Genomic DNA, 21737 nt, shown 5'->3' with positions numbered 1-21737 from the left:
GGTCCTCAGTAGCACAGCTCTTGTTGGGCTAGCGTTTACCATGAGCTGTCTAATGGGTCCAAAATCGACTTCAGGGTTAAATTCAGAAAAGGAAAAAAAAAAGTATAAAAAGAGAGTTTAGTTTGTGTAAAATGAGCAGAAGTCTGATCAGAATCTGACCCTGCATCTCTCACTATGTGTGCATGGATGTGTGGGTGCAGGGAGGCAGAGGAAATATGTGAGAGAAGTCATAAAAGCTCCTAGATAATGCCTCTAAAGTATTTCTAAGCCATTGCACAAGTAACAATATACAGAGACTTAAAATTCAGACACAAGGGATCTATTTTACGTGGACAGAAGAATACTCATGTGGAATACGCTTACAAAGAAGCTTCTTTAGGCAAAACAAACAAACAAACACTGGAGTCATTTATCTCCTTGCCCTCTTTTTTGTGCTAGAATACAGGAGCTTCACAGTGTTACAGTCTAAAACCGTGGCAGGGGCCTCCCGCTGTCCCTGCCGAGTTCATCTGCGGAATCCCACTTCAGTTCGTTCAGCTGGTCAGGAGTAGAGGGCCCATTTCATGGGAGGACAAGGTAGGGTCTATGGCAAAGCAGCCTGTGAGACCAGGGTCTTTCCAAGCCATGTAAGAAGCCAGTGGGAATTGCCAAAGCAGCAAAAAAACAGGAAGGAACACCATAGATTTCCATAACGACTATACTGCTAAAGGCTCTTCTCTAAATACTTTTCTTGCAAAAAGGAACTACTCTGTTTCTGCCCAAGCATTATTTCAGTATGAAATTGGTCTTTAAAAACTGATTAAGTAATCCATGAGCTAAAAATCTTTCTTGATACTGCTGAATAGGACCCATAGCCTTTACCCCATATGGAACTTGGTGAGGTTGGATTGAATGGGGAGAGGCAAACTCAGCAGCAGAATTAACAGATTGTAACTCCCAGACAAGAAATGGAACCACAGCTTCTCAACACTGTGAATGCAGCCAGCACCTATCTGTGCCAGACATGCATACAGTCTTTTATTGTGCAGCCCTAACAGTATCCATCTCACACCAAGAGCATCTTTGGCCTCTGACAGAGAGGAAAGCAAATTGGATGCAGTCATCCTGAAACACCACTTGTTAGTGCCCACTCCCATGTGTAGGGGATGGGTCTCCTTACAAGCTGCTTGGAACAGCAGCTAGATGGCACTGGGATAAAGGAGGGATTTTCAGACAGGTAAATCCCCAAATACTGCAGGAAGTTGAAATTTGGATTAAACTAGCTCCAGCTATTAAGTGCGTTAATAAAATCATTATTGCATTGTTGAGTTTTGGTGGATCTTTGTTGCTGCTGAAAAGCAGTTTCTTCCTCCTCTTCCCCTCTGTGAGCGGGGTAGCGTAACTGTCACTGCCAGGGTTCTCCCTGGCTGGAGTTCACTTTCCTTTGGCATGGGAACGGCCCGGGAAAAGGCTGCACGTTGCCTATACTGAAGCTGCACAGGGAATCAAGACAATGTAACGAGGCTATTAAATCTAGGCTTGCCAAGAAATCTAGGAAGAGCAGGTGGCAATATGAAGCAAAAGGTCTACATGGAGCTTGGGAAATGGGAGCTGTTCCTGACAAATCTCATTCTTACTGCAGGCAGAGCCACTCTTCAAACTCCAAGCAAGTATCTTACACCAGCTTAGGAAAGAAAAGTCTTCAGACAAAGCTTCTACCCTTGCGCTAAGAACCTCTCCCATTATCACTACAACCTGCTCTTTGTTTTTGCTTTTTCCAAAAGCAGTGAGGCAGTTATCAGGGACTCTCCTCTGTTCTGCCAAGGAACTTTGCACATAATAAAATTAGCATGACTGACTGTTCTTCTTTTTTGTCCAAGGACATTTCTTTGAAAAATGATGTTTCAAAAGAAGCCACCTTTGAGCTGTTAGAAAGAAAAACACCTAAGCAGCATTGAGTTACTGAGACATACTTTCATGCTCAGTTACCTGAAAAATTATTCTGTATTCTCAAATTTCTCATAAGTACTCACTTCGAGGCAGGGATCAATCAGAAGGATTTTTAGATCATTACATAGATTTGAGGAGTCATCTAAAAGTCTTCAAAAAATGTCCTCTCAGTCAGATGCACAACACTGTTAGCACAATACTGTAACTCTTCACAATGGTGTTTTATCTCAACACCACTTGGAACAATACAATATTCATAAAAAGCCACTGCTGGAATATATTATCTCATCAGCACATGATGATGAGATTAAATTGTTTAGTATTAGAAGTGATAAGGATTATCATATCAGTGTTTAGCTTGTTGGAATTTTATTACTTAGCACCATTGAGAGTAATCACATCAAAATTCTGGATAATTTCAAATGATTCAGTAATAATTACCAGACTGTGCTGTAGGCAAAGGGAAATGCTGGAATCTGCACAGCCAGTGCAGCATTTGTACAATGACTCGGTGTGATGGGATTTGTACCTTAAGAAAATTGACTGAGCTGATTCACCTTAATCTTTTCTTTGGGAAATGTACTGCTCCAAATCAGAGCAGGACAAGAGCGAAACAAGTAAGAAAACTATTTTAAAAATTAGCCAGCTGCTCTACAGATCCTGCAACAAATTCTGGACCACATTTGGGCTCTTTGGGGCAGGGAGCAGCCTACTGCCGTCTCTGTTTAGCCACTATTACTTCAGGCTCCTAGACACTGTGGCAATACAAATAGCTAGTGGTGACGGCATTAGGTGTTTACACATCCAGTGAGCACTTGAGCACAGAGCATCTCAGTTTAGTTGAACAGATGCAGCTTTTACACACACTGTTTAGGCAGTCACTTTCAAAAAATTGGCCCAAGAGCTTAACTTTTATTATTTACTGTTATTTGTTTACTATCTTCGATGTGGTCAACCTACCAGACGCACACACGTGTGTACACATAAATACAGTAACTGTCAACCTCAGAGAGAGCTTCTGCTTGATGGAAAGCCATAGAATAAATAAGTAGATACATAAACACTGAAAAGACAATGACGAGGGAAAAGATGGTGAGAACAGACTTTTATATCCCTATTTTGACCCCAGTAATAACTAAAATTTGGATGGGAATACGTACGCTAAGGCAACACATAGGTGTTATTCTATGAAATGAGAACTGGTGGGCATGCACAGGATTACAGACAGGAAAGCAATGGACCTGTTTCCACATGTATTATATGTGCATGTTCTTTCTCACTTCATTCCTTTCTGTATAAATTGGTCTCCTGTCCTTACAAAACTGTTGCACAGCAAATGATGATCTAAGATCAAACCTTTTCTGCCAGCTACCCAAGACAGCCACATGATCACAGTATCTTCCCTTGAACTCATTTATCTTTTGTCACTGCTTGGTATGCTCCATCTAAATTTAGAAGGCAGTTCTGCAATCCCTGCATTGAATAATACTTGTTCTGGCCAACAGTCCCAAAAGCCACAAGCGGGAATTGTAGAATCACAGAAACACAGAGCTGGAAGAGACCTCAAGAGGTCATTCAGTCCCTCCTCCTGCCCTCTGATGGGAGCTGCCTTTCTGGGCTGATACTCATCCAGCCACAGGTCTCCCATGTCGGAGCTTTACGGCTTCCCCGGCAATCTGTCCCGCTATGCTTCCCTATCCCTACCTGATAATGTTTTCCTTAAAATGAAACACTAATTTCCCTGATTAAAATCAAGTCTATTGTCTTTTATTCTCTCTGCTTCAGTCAAAGAAAGCAGATTATCACCCTTCATTTGCCTCTTCCTCGGACTAAAAAAAAAACCCCCAATTCTTTAACTCTCCTTTCGTCTTCCCATTATTTTTGCTGACATCCTCTAGCTCTTCACCAATTGGCTTGTATCTTCTAGTGCAGTGCCCCAACAGTGGTCCTGCTGACGCCTCACCATTGCCGAGGACTGCTGTATGTCCAAGAGGATACCCTTCTGTCCATGCTCTCAGGCAGGGCGCTTCCCTTTTCACAATACCATGGCACGGTTGACTCACGCTCAGCTTGTGACATCCCAGATTATCTTCTGCTCTGTCTGCTATTTAGCAAGCTGTTCTCTGTCTTGTGTTTCTGCAATTAATTATTCCCTTCTAAATGTTTTACCTTGCATCAGTCCCTATTTCTCCTCATTCAAGACCATTTTGAATTCTAACCTTGTCCTCTAACGTATCAGCAGTGCTTACAAATGTTATACGGACGCTTTCCATTCCATCATCCAGGTAACTAATAAATATACTGGACCAAGGACAAACTAAGGGCTTGATTCTGTATCTCTTATATTGAGCAATAGTGTCTGATAACTTTACATCTAAAGAATTATTCACCCAGATAAATACAAGTCAACCTGAGCCAAGACTGAGAAATGAGGTCCTTAGAGTATAGATGTATTAGTAACACAGATTGTTGCAGGTACTTGTCTCAGCAGGAGAGTAATAAACAAGAATGTGCAGTTAAAGCCCATTTGGAAAGAAGGTTGGACAGCTACAGTAATTTTCATGCCACCAATTTTCTTTCCATCAGCCATGGCAGTTACATTCACCACAGGAAACCCACTATAATCTGTCACAATATATGCCTTATGGTTTTGGATTTAGAACATTTTGAAATACTTCTTCATAATTTTTCAAAATCCTTTCCATGGATATAAATATACATATACATCTAATTTCCCTGGTTTCTTGTTTTAGCTCTTACTCAGTGACACTCTGACATAAATGAAGTTGAATACACGTGAACATTTTGCTATTAGATACTTCAATGATCAAAGCGATTAGGATCTATAGGCTCACAGAAAATCTGGGGGCTGTTTTTTTGAACTAGAATATAAAAACTGTTATACCAGACTTCAGACTGTCCAGTCAAGCACAACATCTAATACAGTGTAACACGGGATACTTTGGGAAACAGGGTAAGAAATAGATTAATGGGTGGGTACTTCTTCCTCTAACACCCTCCCCGGATCTACCAATGACTTAAGTATTTTCTGAGCTAGCTTTGTTTTTGCCTTTTTTTTTTTTTTTTTTTTTTTTGCATCTGGGTCATCACATGTACAAGCTTCTACTTGACTGATTTCAGCTACTATTATTGGAACTAATGTCAGTATTTCTTAAACTGAAATGGATAGTATAAAACCCCTGGATTCCCAAATTGCATGTAGTGCCAGGGCTGTATTGATTTTCATCTCATAATGCCAATACGTACTCATCAGCGATCTGGCCTGAAATGTTTTTGAAAGATTTGTGAGAAACTATCACATGAAAATTAAAAGGACAGAAGAAATGACTGTAAAATTAAATTATTCACTTTTCCACAGGGACAATGGAAAAAAAGGACAGTCTTTAAAGGATTAGAATAAATCAGCTACTGCAATCAAATCTGCAAATGCTGCAAAATTGAAAGATGATTGCAAGTACTGCTGAAGCCATGCAAGGTCAAAATTTTAATGAAGTTCCACTAAAAATGCATAAGCAGTAATTGCATGACCAAACTGAAAATCTGAGAAACAAGGTTAAACAGGAAATAAGATGCAAGTTACAGTCACAACTGCTGAAACATTAGCTCAAACATTCTTAAACTGCTCATCAGAGAGAAAGATAACACATTTTCCACACTGGGGCAGATTTTCTCAGCTCAGCTTTCCTGTGTGCCTAAAGATAAAAGACATGCATATCAAGCAGTATGTATATGTATGGAGAGCAGGAAGGGACAATGCCCCACTTCTACCTCAAGAGTCCTTTTATCTCTCATGAATTTGTATGCACTTGGCCTTTTTATTTTAAGTTTACAGCCTCCACTGTCCCACCACAAATATCCTGAGTGTGCAACACTTGGTTTATTTCCCTTCCTGTAATTTATACCTTCTACTCTGAAGCTTTGCATGTGCAGAATATCAGACGTGTTAAATTGCAAGCACTGCGGCCACTTGTATATGTCTGTTGAAATGGAAAGAAGTGAAAATACCACCTCATTTGAAAATGCATTTTATCTTGCCATTCCATTTGTAAGCATTCCCTTCAGCAGAGTGATTCCTCCCATGCCAATTGTCTCATTTTTCTCAGAGGAAAAAAATTGATAAATAGATACTGACCTCTTTTATTGCACAGTGTGTTAAATAAATTCCTTAAGTTAAGGGACATATACATAATCTAATCAAAATTCAAAGGCACCCAAACTTTCATGAGCACTTTATTTTTACATATATGGAAAGTACAGCCTCATAACACATTACTTACGGAACTTGCAAAAACATAAGAATTACATTCTACCAGGTAGTCTGACCATTTTTTTGTACCACACCCATTGTACTTTATGCTGTAAAAAATCAATATAAACCATTTGGATGCTATTGTATAAGTGTTGATGAAATGAAGACAGAAAAAGACACGGATACAGAACATGGAGTCAAGAAATCTGGCTGGCTTTTTTGCTGTGCTGCTTTGTTCATGACACAACTAGAAACTTGGATTTCAGTGACTCAGTTTTCTCACCTGAACAATGAGGATAACACATCTGAATGTCTTGCAGTGGAATAGTGAAATTTAATTGCAGCACGTGTATAAAGCACATTGAGATCGGTAAGTGGCAAGCACTATACAAATGCAAGGTATTATTACTATGTACTATAAACACAAACTTGGGAAATTTGGCACCTAATGTTTAGGGTTTTAGCTGCCCTTTTGTTTTAAATAATAATAATAACTGGCATTCTATTAACACTGAGAGGAAACAACAGACAAAAGATTCTCTGTACACACATGCTAAAGTAGGGAAAGCCAATATAACAAACAAGAAACAAAGAACAGGGTAAGCCTGTGGTCTGAATATTCAAGTTAAAATGGAGTCCTGCTCTGAATTTTTGTAGGGTTCCTTTTTACTGTCTTGAAACACTGCATGATCTTACTGCTACTTTTTCTGTGTTCTTCTCATTTATGGGATAATTCTTTGGCTCACTGACAGGTAACCTTTCCGTTTATGATTTCAGAGAGAGTTTTCTGCACAAGGCCCAAAGAGCCTGCCCTTTAATACAGCCATGGATGCTGTGTTATCCTCACTCTTCCCAGAGCATAAACCCAGAGGCAAAATGAGAAGAGACTGTTCCAGAACTCATTGATAACCAGCTAGGCAGCAAAATAACAACTAAGCAACAAATTCAAGTTAACATAGAATGATATCCAGGAATTCATTCAATGGGGTTTCAGTAATTTTTTTCCTCACTGGCCAGACCACTTCGCCCTTACCCCACTCTTCTTTTGGGAACACGTACAAAACCAGGGGTACTTGAAACACAAGGCTCAACTCCCAGCCCTGTCACAAGCCAGTGAGCGCTCACTTACGCAGATTTGTGTCTGCTTCTTTCTTTTGAATCCAGTGAACCTAAATTTCCATGGGACCAATACACACGGGACGTGCTTCACCTTCAGACCGCTCGAGCCTAGCGAATCCTGCAGCACCCACCAGCATCGGCAGCTTCAACCCTTGGGAGCTCGTCCAGCTCTGTGCGTTTTCCAGAGCTTCAGGCCGACGCTGCATTGGCTTCAGGAAGGCAACGGCACCAAACCGTCCCTAACTCTCATCCACCCAAGTTGAGACTAAAACTCGGTGCACCGTCTCAAAATTTAGCCCGATTCCCCCTTGCCTGAGCCTCTTCGTTGGAAAAGTGAGTTTACAGACGGACAGTTTATAACGGCTCGTTACCCCAGACAGCTGCCCGAGAGGCATCTCTGCCCGACAGCTCCCTATCGGAAGGCGATCCATCATCGTTAACGGCGGGATAACGTTTGCAGTTGTCGTGGGGCCGGCCATAAATCACCCCCCCGTTCCCCGGCCTGTGGGGCAGTTGAGGGGCTGGCACTCCCTTGCGCCCAGGCCGAGCCCTCCTCTGAGGCGCCCAGGGTTACCGCCGCCCCCTCCCCTCAGGGCCGTGCCCACGGGGGCCCACCGCGGCCTCCCACGGAGCGGCCGTTTCCAGCGGCTTCGACGCCCCTTTCCGCGGGCGTTCACCGGGATGGACCAAGGGGGAGTAAGCGCCTTTCCCTCCACGGCCGCTTGAGCCCCGCAGCCCCCGGCCCCGCTACACCCCGCCGAGCCAAGCCGAGCCGAGCCAAGCCCCGCCCGCCGCCGCCCGCCCTCCCCGGCCCCGGCCCCGGCGAGCGGCCGCTGTGAGGGGCCGGCGCCGGGCGGGCGCTGCCCTGCCCTGCCCTGCCCTCCCCCGCGGCGGCGCTGCCGGGCGGTGCGGAGCCTGCGCACTGCGCTCCCGCGTCCCCCCTTCTGCCCGGCCGGCAGTCGCGCGTCCCGGCGCTGAAGATGGCGGAGGGAGGCGGTGGCGGCTGCGGCGCGGCCCCCCCCTCCTGCTCTTCCTCCTCTTCCTCCTCCCTGAAGGGGCTGCGGGAGCAGATGGGTGAGAGCGGGCAGCGCGGCCCCGGGCCGGGAGGGGATGGAAAGGGGAGCGTGTGTGTGGTGTGGGGGGGGGGGGGGGGGGGGGGGGATGGCTGTCCCGGCGGGGGCGGTCTGGGGACCCCCGCGCTGCCTCGGCCCAAGGCCCGCCTTGGGGCCGGGTGTCCCCCGCTCGCCTTCCGTCCCGCAGTACGCCCGGCCTCCTTCCCGGGGCGGGGAAGGGGGAAAGCGGGCACCGGGAGCGGGATGTGGGGCCGCAGCAGGCCGCCGGGCTTTGTGTCCGGCCGGCGGCGGGCTGAGGGAGAGGCGCTCCTCCCGCCGCCGGGGCTGCCCGGCCCCGGCCCCTCTCCCCGCCCGCCGGCCCGGACGGGTCTGTGAGGCTGCGGAGCGTCCTTCCACCCACCCCCTGCCCCCCCCCCTCCCGCCTCCTCCAGGCGTTAATCGCTGACTTGGGACCTCTCGCAGCTTGTAGGCAGCAGCAGAGGCGGCTGCAGGACTGCTTCGTTGCACGGTTCGCCCGTTTTTCGCCACTCCTCGACGGTCTGAACTTCTCGGTTTCTCTGGTGGCTCTTGCCATCGGGCTGACAGCTATCGCAGATGGTTTGTCTCAGCGATGTGTCCGATGACTGCTCCGAGCCCCAAGTGCAGAAGGCAGGGACAGTCTGTGGCATTGATTCCTAAGCAAAGATTGGATAACGCCTTAATTCTTTCTTTTTTTTTAACCGGTGTCTTAAGAGGGCTAAAGAAACTCTACTTTGGTTTTGTCCTTGGGTGTGTTGATGTGCCTATTTATACTTAAGGTCCTTAATAATATCATACTCTGAAATTAGTATTGTGCATGCATGGTGTATGTTCCAAGCATAATTTCATGGCACATCTCCACACGTTAGCTTTGTGGGCAAGCCATTAGAATAGATAAACATTTTCTTATCCCAGACAAAAAAAAAAAAAAAAAAAATGAGGAAAGAGAATTGTGGTTTGAGCTAAACTAACTTGGTCTATATACAAAAACTACTCAGACAGCCTCTCGCTTGGTTGTTTTCAATGTACCTGTGTAATTACATAAAGAAGACTGCTGGCAAAAGGTCCTGAATGCACAACTCTCATCTGGCAGTCTTTCTTCTTCAGTGTGTTCTGTGTCAGAAATATTACTTAATTACTTTTTATTTCTCTTTCAAAATTAAGACAATCTAGTGCTCCAGAAGGATAGCGATCTGCCAAAAGATAGTGCTTCCCACCTGCACAGACTGTGTCTATTTGATCCTTATCCTGCCTGCTAGAACTGCTGAATTTTTGTTTTGTATATTGGATGCGCTTGTACTGTGGCTCCTAAGTTTTTCTAAAGATGGGCACCCACATTTGCTGACAACTGTCATGACCTAGATTTAGTCCTAAAACTAGAGGTGAAATGTGCCTTGAACCAGGCAACTCCATCTCCCTTTAGGTATGCACATGTTCTAATATGCACATCATGTTAAAAAAAAAACAACAAAACAAAAAAACCCAAACCAACACAAAACCCCTCACTAGATCCTGGAAAGGCTAGACCTTGATTTTTTTTTTTTCCCTGAGGGGTTGGAAGTCACTGAACCAGAATCTAAACTTCAATTTACATAGAATGCATTTCTAGCAGTTACGTGCTAGAAGATGAACTCATTGCTAATGTGAATTGAAGCAATGCTGTCTGTGAGTGTACAGGCCACTGCAGTTCTGTTTGTGGCTTTTTGTCAGTAGCACTCCCTCACTCTCTTGAGAAAGCAAATGATGTTTAGAAATCATCCTTGCAATCCAGTGGTTAACAGTGGAATTTGCAAGATAATTGCCACTGTATTTGCTGCTGTTTGGAGAAATTGTGAGCAGCAACCAAGTCTGATACCACAGCTGTTTGGAAAGATGTAGAAAAAAAAGACACCAGGAGGAACCTCGTTCGGTCCCATGCTACTGTTCGGCAAGTTCGGAGAGGGACATAACTTTGTCCCTTTCTAAGCTAAGTTGGCTGCGTGGGGAGTTTCTCGGTTCCAAAATACCAGCTAACTAGAATGCTTCCACACAGTTTCTGCTAGTCTGTGGGCAATTATGTACTTTGCTGTCCTAATCAATCTGGAGAACAAACATCTATACAAAACAAATATAGTGCCATGCACCTTCAGTCATTTGCCAGTGAACTTCTAGTTGAGAATCTCATGTTTAAAGACAATAAGTATAAATGAGCAGCATCTTGCTGAGAAATCATGTCTCTTTTTGGTAGTCTGGCGAAGAGTGTACCTTTTGTATAGTTACCTTTTGCATGGTTACCTTTTGCATAGGTTCCTTTGTGGGTCCTTATTGTAAGACTCTGCTAGGTTCTTGTTCCCTGCCTCTGCTCTCTGTTACCAGCCTCTTGAGACTGGTTTGATCTGTGGCTGATTGATGCTTGTTAATTATTTTAGGCCTTGAAAGTGTAGAATTCCATGGTGCCACTTGTTACTAACTTCCGTATCAATGTGGTAAGTTTAAGAAGAATCTTTTTCTTGCCAATTCAAGATAGTATTGAGGTAAGGAAGAGGTGTTTCTCTTTCTTTGAGTATCAACTGTAATTAAGATTCTCCAGGCCAAGTCATTCCTGCTGTGTCAGTTCTGCAGTTCCTTTGCAATAATTTTCTGCCCTTACACGCTTGTCCAATCTTTTTTCCTTTAGGTGGACAACAAAAGGCAGAATTTGCTACTAAAACTAGAAGCCAGTTAACGTTTCTAACGTTTTTAACAGTGATGCATGAACATCACTTAACATTAGAAATGAATTGTGATTGCACGCTGTGAAACAGCAGCGCATAAATGGTAGTTGCTTACTCCATTCTTGTGATCTATGCTTGCTGCTGTCATCCTTCAGGGAGGAAGAGGAATTTTTGCTCCTACTCTAATACCATAAGCTCTGTTGAGCTTGTTAAGATTGAGAAGAGGGGAATAGTCAGTTACTTGCGGTCTACTCAGTAAGTGAGGTTTTCCTTGGGTAGTACAGGTAATCAGAATAAAAAATACATATAATTTAAGCTGTTGTGGCCTACATTTATTGTTTTATCTTCATTTTCACTGAAATACTAAAATCTCCTATCCTGTCTTTTGTAGTACTGGTGGTAGAGAATGTGTATTTGCTTTTGCCAGAGCTTGGCTGTGCTGTTGCTAGGATTTCCACTGGTGTATTGAATCATTGCTGTGAAGGTTGTTCAAAATAGTATATTAAAATGCTATATGTATATTTTCCTTTCCAAGACGTACATGATCTTTTGGGAAACCTGTCTCAAGGCATGGGACAAAAATAAAGTGCCTTTTTCAACAAATCTAACTGCAGGCATAATTCCCATGACCTACATGGCCAAGCTCAGTTTTGTCAGAAGTTGTCTAATAAAATAACAGCTTCATTCCATCTAATCAGTTGTTTCCTCCTGTGTAAGTGACACTGTCTGTCTCTGTCTGTCTTGCCTGGAGCACAGTTCCTGGTAACTTCTTTACCAAACACATATACACAGAATTGGCGTGAGAAGAAGGCTGGATGGATAACTAATAGTGAAACTTCATTGCTGAAGCAAGTGGTCAGGAACATGCACAGATTTGTCTGGTCTCTGGGTAGTTATAAAGCATAACTTAAGAGCACAAGTCTCATACCAATACCTATAGAAGTACTAGAGAACTCCTTGGCAGAGTCTTGGTGGTAGAGTCCCACAACGGAAGATGGTGAGTACTGTCTAGAGAAAATTATTTGGGATCCAGAAGCATCTGTCAGTCAGACAACCGATGAATTGACCTCTGCATCAGAGCTGCTTACTGGAAGAGAGAAAGGATTCAGATTCAAAAGTAAATTCTTAAAAGCCTTTGCATTTTACAGAGTGGTTGTGAGTAGAGGTGGGCTTCAAAACTTGTCTGGGAAGCTGCAAGACAAGGAAACTTATTTTGCCAGGTTTCTGATAGCATGGGGGTGCTACAGTAAAGACATCTTCAGCATTCAGTTGTTGTCTTGGTGGTGTTTGTAGGAATGACTAGTACATATTCCATCTGTGGAGTAAAGGTGGCCCAGCGACTGGTGCATTCAACGGATGTTCACTACGTCTTGCTTCAGTTTCTTGTTTTGTGAAACTCCTAATAACTTTGGAGAAGGTCTTTAAGGTTTTCCTGTGCTTCATGGTTTTTTCCATGCATGGAAGTAGTAGTTATACTGCTTTACAGAGTGCCAAGGTGGTAAACTCAAAGAACTGCACAGAAATTTGATTTCACATAGATCCCAGTGGTGACAGAGAACATTCCCAAGTCAGGCTGAGAACTTAATGTAATTGTAATGGCTATGAGCCTTAATTTCATTTTCTTCTTGTTCTTGGAAATGCAATAGTATGGAGTAGGGATAATTTCATGCTGATTCATAAAGATGTATGCTATGTATTAGGTGCTTAATGTTTTGAAGATTACTTCCAGTTGTAAGTGGTTTATAAAAAAGGTTTTATTCTAATTTAAAACTTTAAATTCTTGAGATTTCTCCAAATGCATTCAAGAAAGACATTCTCCTTGCTGTAAAGCAAAAAAAAAAAAAAATATCAAACCCATGTGTATATACAGGATATTTTTTAACATTTCATATACAGAATGTTCCATTCTCTACATATTTCTTCATGTGTTAAAATTACAAAAGATAAATTTGTATTGCATGCTTCAATTCAGATGGAAGTATTAAACAAATATGACTTGCAAGGACCATAACTAATGATGAGAGCCCAGAGATGCTGTGGCTTATACTATCCCTAACTGTGCATGGCCTTAAAATGTGACTAGAATTAAGGACTGCTGCTTCTTTGTACACTTGTGTTTTTCAAGAAGAAAATGGATGGGAATATTTAAAGTACTCATATGCTATTAATTCCCAGTTCTTAAAGTGGTAAGAGAGTTAAGAAGAAAACCACTGGGTTACTGTGAGATAAATGGAAGAAATACTCTGGGTTAGTCATAATCATAGGAGTATCAAATGCTGCTGGCTGTATTTAAACTTGATTAAATAATCGGTGATGCTTGCACTTCTGTTGTAGAAGGATATCCTGACAAATAAAATTCTGAGCATGCAATTTTAATGACTTGTGTGAATATGACTTATCAGATGACTTGCGATATTTTAAAAACAAACTGGGGACTTCAAATTCCTGGCCTGCCCCAATAAATTAGCGCCATTTAGCTTCCAATTACGCAGCTTACAACCAGGTAATTCTTAATTAATGATATGCTTTCGATGTGTTTGCATATGCCTGTCCAATAATTAAAACTGTTCTAGATGCTAGTGATTAATTTGTTTGGAGTGTGGGATTCACAGAAGAAAAATCAAATGTTGCTTGAAGTGTTTTTGTTTGAAAGAGAAGCCTCAGCTGCCCTGCATAATGCCTCAGCCTTCCACCCTATATGTCTGTGGTGTTCACTGTGTACGTAAATGGACACAAGCATTTGCTTTTAAGGAAGGCTGGCCTAGTTGCTTGACATTTGTTTTCCTCTAAATTATTTTTATTTTCCAGGCAGTTTGGAATTTCTGCTTTCTAGGTGAAGGATCGACACCTGAAGTTGCCTTTGAAGGAAACAGTTAACCACTAGCCGTGCTCAGAATACCTCTGTCTTTCCTCATAGTGTTTTTTGCCTTCGTAATTCACAAGGAACTTATTTTGAAATACTGCTTTATGAGTACTTAACTGGCTCCTAATTTACAGACAACCTCTGCTTTTTAAATGCACTGACCTGAATCTTGGGAGGGAGCAAAGATACTGTAGTGGCCTCTGAATTGCCTTCTCTGGGCAAGTGTTTGAAAGCTTCCAAGTGTTAAAATTCCTCTTCCAAGTCCAAGAGGAATTGGCTACAAGAATATAGAAATCCTGTAGAGTTCTTTATACTTAAAGAACATAATTTAATAGAACAGACTTATTCATCTGAAAGTTTATCCTCTGCTTAGTTTTGCCAAGAGAATTTCTTAAAGGAACATATTTTTGCAGTGCCGCATTGATCAATGGTATGTAAATTGTGTTCTGGACATTCAAAACCGAGGACGGTTGTCTCCAGACAGACCAGATCAGCAAGTGTCACCTTACTCACTTTCAGATTTCTCTGAAAGACTCTGCCACTGGGTAGTAAATTAAGCAAAAACATAGTCTCTTTATTGGTCCCTTTTGCCCCTTTATCCTTCTTGGTTTTTCTACACCTGTTTGTCATTTTTCACTTACCCCTTCTTCAAGCTCTTTGGCACAGGGACCAATTTGGGCCTACTTTGCTCCATTACTTGTAGTGGAATGCCTCAGAGCTTTCATTTTTCAATTAGCTAGGTTAAGCATACAGTTTTAAGAAGACTTGCAGTTTAATTCCTTTTACATTTTGCACCACTGTGTTCTGCTTTAGACAGTGGGTTTGCTGCATTAAACACGCTGTGGACCTGTCAGTGTCTTATAGCACTGTTCTGGTGCAGGTCTGTATCCAGTGATTTGATTTGAGTCTGGAAGCTGGTCTCTTGGAGGTAAATACCAACACAGTCCCTCTGTTTCTGAAGCAGAGACAGTGTTTGAATGAGCTCTAAAGTTGCCATAAGAAATTCATCAAGTGTAAAAGGCAAAAGCAGTAGTTTTCACTGCTATCACGTAAAGGAGCTATTATCCTTGCATCTGAAGAAAGCTCAAAATTGTGTTTTCACAGGGTTTGTCTCAAGTTAGTTGTGACTTGTAGTGCTAGGCTGTATTCTTTGCTGGCATTGTTTGGGCTGGGTGTATTAAACAATAGCCAGCCTGCAAACAAGAGGACAAAAGCATTTACAAGAACATGCTTTGAGCAAGCGAAAGAAACCAGACTGCTCAGGAAAGGAGGAAGTAGTGGATAGAAGTTAGCTGATTTTCAGTGTTAGGGATAGTGCAAATATGAAAGAAAGAAATAATACAATGGGGAAAACAGATGTGAAAGAGGAGAAGAGAGCAGAAGTTTGTCTTGAAGTTACTTTTTGCAGTGGCTATGCAGGAGTGTGAACAGGAGTCAATTTAAGGCAGCCTTCAGAATTGGAGGAGTAAAGCAGAGATAGCTGATTTCTGTCTAGCTTTTGCTGACGCTTGAGCTAGAATGATGGTAGGAACTAAACTGCTCAGACCAGGTTAGAAGTGGGACTGCTCTGATTTAAGCCAGTCCAATGTGAGGGACAAAACAGGTTAGAAGTGTTTTTTTCTAATGTGCTTCAGGAGCCTGAGGCATCAGAAGGTGTTATTAGAGAAAGAAAATGTTCTGTACAGCAGAGTGGCTACTAATAATCTTCAGCTCTGTGTTTAAGACTCCACCATTTTACCTTTTTGGTCGTTCTGTAGTTGTTAAACTTGTGTCTAATTCTGTCAGGTTTGGAGTGTTTGATCTGTATACACCTATATGTAAGCATTTAACTTATGTCACATAACTACTAAATTTCACAATGAATCCACTTGAAATTATGTGAGGGCATATTTATTACATAAACTGCTTTCATTTTAGTCCACTGTTTTAGGATACTATGGAATTTCCACTATGCAGAAACAGATAAATAATGATTTCTGTTACACTTGGGAAGGTTCACAAGGGACTTTTAGTCATAGTTTATTGCATCAGCATTGCAGTCAGTGTCTAATATATCTAAAAGAAATCACTCAAGGTGGATGAAAGCAATTTCTGTTTGTTTTGCAGTTGGCAAGAGGAGTTTGTAGTTGCCAACCCACAGAAACTGTGCAGAAATATTCACTTTACATCTAAAATGCAGCCTTGATGTATTCTGGTGGAGAATGTTACAGAGAGTACAGATACTTCAGTGCCTTGCTCTTTCACTGAGAAACATATAATGAGTGCTTCAACCTTTCCAAAGCTCTGGCTTCCCTGTGGCTGTGTCTTACTAAGTCTGTGCTTCTAGACAGCAAAGACAAGACAGCAATATATGGCCGTTTGCTAAAGAACACAGTTGGGACTGTAAGGCTTGTATATCCTTTATGCAGGAAGCATCAGCTTTGAAGAGAGGTCATTGTGCAGATAAGCTTGGTAAGCACAATGGAATGTACAGATTAATAACTAATGCCAGGTAGAACAGGGAAATTATCTGAGTTGTGTTAACGCTCACAGAGAGTTGGGAACGTGAGAATTGGAGAAGTGTCCCCTTTGGAGGGCCTTTTTGTACAAATCATGTTATCTTATCAAAAGAGATGGTGAAAGACTGTGTTCTTTAAAAAAACAAACAAGTGACAAGTGGATCATGCAGAATGCAAAGCCTTTTCAAGTTTCCTTGGGAAGGTGAGGAAGAACTGTGGGGAAGAGTGTGCAAAGGGCAAAGTGGAGGCAGCAGAAAGCCAGTGAGTGAGTGAGAGTAGAGTATCTGCTGTGGTTCAGTTTCATTTCTTTCAAGGGGTGAATAATAACATACCTTAGTAATAAAGAACCCCAAATTGTGAAGCTGGGTGTCTTTTCCAGAGAAGGGAGTGGATTTAGCTTGTCAGCCCTGTGTGCACAGTACAGGCAGCGCTTCTTACCAACCTTATGATGGCTTCTGCAAGAGTTGGTGACGTCTTTGTCCTCTTTAAGCGTTGTGATGGCAGTTGCTTTTCCCATTAAGTAGAGAGAAGCATAACTCTTGGCTGAGCAGTGTGACCAAGGTTAAAATTAGAGTATATGAGTGACAGCAGGAATCAGTAAGGCTCCATAGAAGATACATTTACAGTACGTATCACTAGCATTTGGACTAAGGACGGTACTCACCTGATTTGGACAATGGTATAGCACCTCTGACTGTAGAAAGTTTTTGGAGATGGCTGACAATTCTTTTAAGGACAAATTTTGATTCCTTGGTCTGTGCTTGTATTACATTCAAGTTTGGTTTAGATTATGTGCTTCCCCTGGGCAAAAGTGTACAGAGATCAACCCACAAATTAACTAGCAACCTTCCTGGTGCCTCTCTGATCATGCCCTAGGCTGAATGAATATGGTAACATGTCTTTAAGATTGCTTCAGCTGTATCTTTGTAGGTCTCCTTATAAGGCCTAAATAGTATTTTGTTAATGATGTGATTTTTTTTTTTTTTAATGTTTCCAGCTCTTAATCTGAGTGTGGATGTTTAAGGATAAGTAAAAACTTACATTCTTGCAGATATGTCTCAAATACTTGCGGAGCTGCTAATTCATATACTACAAGGGAATGCTTGTGTCAAGAGTTTTCCATTGGGATCAATACTTGTGATAAACTGAAGAAATCATCCCAAACTGCCTTGAACATTGGGAAGAAAACCAGATTGTTGTAGAGAATTAGCTGCAGAAATGGTCTTAAGAGGAGGAGGAAAGCACGTAAAGGTAATAAAATAGGTATCACATGCGGGGAATAAATATAGAATGAAAGTGTGCAAATAGAGTCTGGAATAAGGATAAGACAACAGGAAGCTCTTCTGGCCTGCTGAAGCTGAGAGACATCATGCACTGCTTTCTGGAGATCTGTGTGCTTCCCATCTGGTGACTGCCCAGACAAAATAGGAGAACCATCTGGTTTCCAGCTGGTCCGTCAGAAGGTGCCTACTGGGAGGCTCACGTGTTTGGTTGTGGAGCCTGTCAGTCCTTGCAGCCCAAAGACGGGACGTGAGGATCAACAGGGAAAGACAGAAAGAAGGGGGAAGGCAGGGAAAAGAGGAATGTGTACAGAGATGGCTTTTCTGCTCATGCTTAGAAACTTTCTGTGTTGTCTACCTGTTTGTGTGAGGGTGCATCCTTCTGGTGTTCTTTAAACAAGGAGTAATGGTGTAAAACCAATACCTGATTTTTAAAGCATCTAACATATGATCTTGCATCTATTTGTCTTAACCTGTGTTAATTAATGAGTGGAAATCGGCTTAAAAGACAGTCACAGAAATCTCAAGCTTGAATGCTGACTTCCCTTGTCTTTCCTGAAAGCATGGTACAAAAATTATTAAAAGAAGAAGGATCTGAACAGTGTTACTGAGAAGGATTACTATCCACTAGACAAACAGTAGCTGCCTGTAGTGGAGCAAGACAAAAATGGCATCTTGCAGATTTGACACAGTTTGCTATGAAGTTGGATGCTGGGAGGTTCCCTTTTGGTTTATGGATTGTTTATTGGCTTCTTGTTACCTGCTTTAAACTTTTATGAAAACACTTAGATTCATAACAATGCTTAACATCCAGGATACCTACTAACTGTTGTTTCAAAGGCTTAGTCTGGGCTTAGTTCTTTGTTTGCTTTGCATAAGGAGTCATTAAATTATAAGAACCAGAAGGATTGCTGTGAAAGTCGGCATGTTCTGCTCTCCTTTCTGGTTTGGCATGGGAAGGGAAGAGCGAGTGGGGCAGCATCTGGCTGGGTCACAGATTGTGGGAGAGGCGATGGGATAGAAGCCCTAAACCTCGCTAGGTGAAGGGACGGAGCCGCTTCAGTCCCTAATGAGGTTTACTAAGAACAGCAAATGTGTGGTCCTTTGACAGTCTTGGCAAGGGCCAAGGGTATTAACTCAGTGCAAGGATTGAAATAGAAATAAAGTTTTATTTTTAGCACCGGTCTCTTCAGGGCGTATTGGAAGCCTGATAGGCGAAGGGAAGTATCGTCATGCTCAGTGGAAGGGAGGCACCACCGTACCTGCGTGGTTAGCGTGATCGGGAGCTGGAAGGTGAAATTGGGAAAGTCAGCTTTATCTGGCACATTGCCTCCTGCAGCGGCTGGTTCCTAGCGTTTCCGTTGGTTTGTTTTATCCATGATACGCTTGGCCAGACACATAGTGCTAAACGATGGTGAGGGTGCAGAAGGAAAACTGCTTCCCAAATTAGCTGACCATTTTATGTTCCAAATAGCTCTATTTTATTGTGCATGAATGCAAATATTATTATTGGCCACATGTGTGGCTTGTACTTTTACAAATTTTAGCTGAAATATTGTAGACTACTGTAAAATAAGCACACACATTATGCTGATCACAAATTATAGTTGTGAAAGCCTTTAGTGACTACTGTGGGAGGGAAGCTCGGAATAGAAATGAGACTTAATTTGCCTCGAAGAGAATTTTCTTCTCTAGGAAGTTCGCTGAATGTATCCATGAAGGCAACCCCCTGTAATATAGCACGTGACAGAGGTTGTAGCGAAATGGTTGTTAACTGCTTTCCTGTTCTGGGGTATCCTAATTAATCACAGAAATATTAGGCTTATTTTACAGAGATAGTTAGATTTTGTGGAAAATTCTTTTCAGTGGAGCTTTGCTCCATAGCAGACTGCTACATTCATTATGGAAAACTAGGCAAAAAAACTATAGACACAAAAACTATAGACACAAAAAACATTTAAATGTATTCAAAATTAAGATTTCTTTTATCCTATTAAAGGAAAATAAAATCTGCATTTTTTTAAAAGGTTGCAGAATGCAGAAGTATGCAATTCCTTTTCTCTTATTGTAATAGAATGTGGATTTTGAAAATCACAGTTTCATATTGTAAACTTACCATAAAATTGACAAGGGCTGTAAAACCTGTCAGTTCACCTGAGACTTGGTGAAATTGAGTTCACACATCTTGGGGATGCATCTAATGTGATGGCTGTTCCCCTCTTAATAATCTTTCGTTCAAATCCCCAGTTCACTTTTAATTCTAACTTTCTGTTAGTTAAATGGATTGCTTCTGTGTAACATGAATGTGCACTCCTAGTGCCTTTAAATCTGCTACTTTCAAATTTGTAAGCATGTTGTTTCTATGCAAATAATGAAGCATTGAAGCAGTGAACATAAATATTTGAACTGACGTACAAAAATATCCCTGACATACAAAATCCTTTGGCTAAGTATTTCTAGACTATTTTCACCTCTGTGTCCTTTGCAAGCTGTACTGTTTCTGTAACCCACTTTCCTGTTCTATAGAACCTCAAGTAATTTTTTGCAACCTTAATTAATTAAGATGAACTAATTGCTTTGCAGATGACACGTTTTTTTAAATGAGTGCCTTCTAATCATGAACATTATTCAAGTGTTTATTTTTTTTTAAATGAATAAACAAATACATAATCCCCTACATCCATTATGACTGGTTTGTTGCAAGATTTCGAAGAGTAAAATACTTCTGCAAGTAAAATAAGATTAATATTGTACCTGTTTAAATTGCAGCTTGCTTCTTACTGTAACTTTGTTACAGAAATTTTGATGTTTAAACTTTGAGAGTTGAGGCAAAATTCCAGTATTGGTCATAACTAAACCCAGTGTACGTGTAGGGTGAATTTATTCTGTTGGGCTCATTTCCCAGCTGGGCTGGGCTGAATTGGCGCAGTCTGGATGTATACCTCCTGTCTCTCCTCCCTTGCTGATGGAGACTGAAGAAAAGATGCAACTGGGTTTCTGTATTTGTCATAACTTTAAATGGTATTTGAACAAGCTTATGTTCTTTCAGCCTTTATGATCTACAAAGGTGTCTTTGGATATAAATGTCCTGGCTGTATATTTTTGCTCTCAGAATAACCTGAAGTAGGCTGGTTTTACTCAGGCTGTTTTCACATCTAATTGTGTTGAGAATATATAATTTTGTTGTTCTCCACTTGCTGAATTTTTGGGCCAGGTTCCCATCCATGTGACATGCAACGGTGTACACAATCAGCTTTTTGACTCGCTTTTGGTCTACGTAATGAAATTACAGTGAGCCCTTTTTTAGTTGTTCTCTTTGCCAATTGGTAATCTTACCGTGTCGCAGTATATCTGGTCTCTGACTTGTTTGAAAAGAGCCTCAGAGATGTATGGGATGGAACTGAGGAAGACTTTTGTTTGGTGCTGCAATGAAAAATTAATTCAAGACATGGCAACAGCTGCGGGTGACAATTTAGAGTTGCTGAATAAGTATTGTAATCTGCATTTATCACTGACATCACATGGGATTAAATACTTTGAGGTGATTGTTCTTGGGCGCAGCCTTAGGGAGGGTTATTACCATGACACAGCTAGTTGTCATGGCAATGCATGGAGAAGAGGGAGACTCTTCCTTCCTCCTTTGCATTCTGCACTACTCTATTAAAGGGAAGCCTGAGATCGTTGGCAAAGCTGTCCTTGTCTTTTTCTTAAATGTAGCACCAAATTCTACTACTCGTCCTTCACATTATGGTTGAAATCTCGGCACATTATGTGTTGCTTCTGTGGATTGCCTTTTCTGTTTAAAACAGGCATCGACTTCTGCTTTCTCGTGTTCGGTTGATTGCATGGTGTGTTCTCTTGCATCCCCCGAAGTTGGGCTTTTCTGTAAGAACCAAGTTGATCTCCCCGTATCTGTCAGTCAAGGTTAGAACAAGGTGTCACTGCTGTAAGGACACTCCTGTTCAAAGCTGTGCAGGAAAATGGGGTAATGCCG

The 21737-nt window shown here is 41.9% G+C and overlaps 1 protein-coding gene across 1 annotated transcript in view; it reads left to right on the top strand.

Annotated features, from left to right (window-relative positions):
- Window positions 1-8255: 8255 nt before the first annotated feature.
- Window positions 8256-21737, top strand: part of MAP7D3 (MAP7 domain containing 3) — a 45922-nt gene continuing 32440 nt past the window's right edge. The window contains exon 1 of the mRNA XM_049827330.1: window positions 8256-8392. Coding sequence (XP_049683287.1) covers window positions 8299-8392 — 94 coding nt within the window. The 5' untranslated portion in view covers window positions 8256-8298. The remainder of the gene's footprint in view (window positions 8393-21737) is intronic.

The sequence above is a fragment of the Accipiter gentilis genome, chromosome 24 (genome assembly GCF_929443795.1).
Source record: "Accipiter gentilis chromosome 24, bAccGen1.1, whole genome shotgun sequence".
Taxonomy (NCBI): Eukaryota; Metazoa; Chordata; class Aves; order Accipitriformes; family Accipitridae; genus Astur; species Astur gentilis.
Note: the sequence above shows the minus strand (reverse complement) of the source record. Positions and strands in the feature narration are given on the sequence as shown.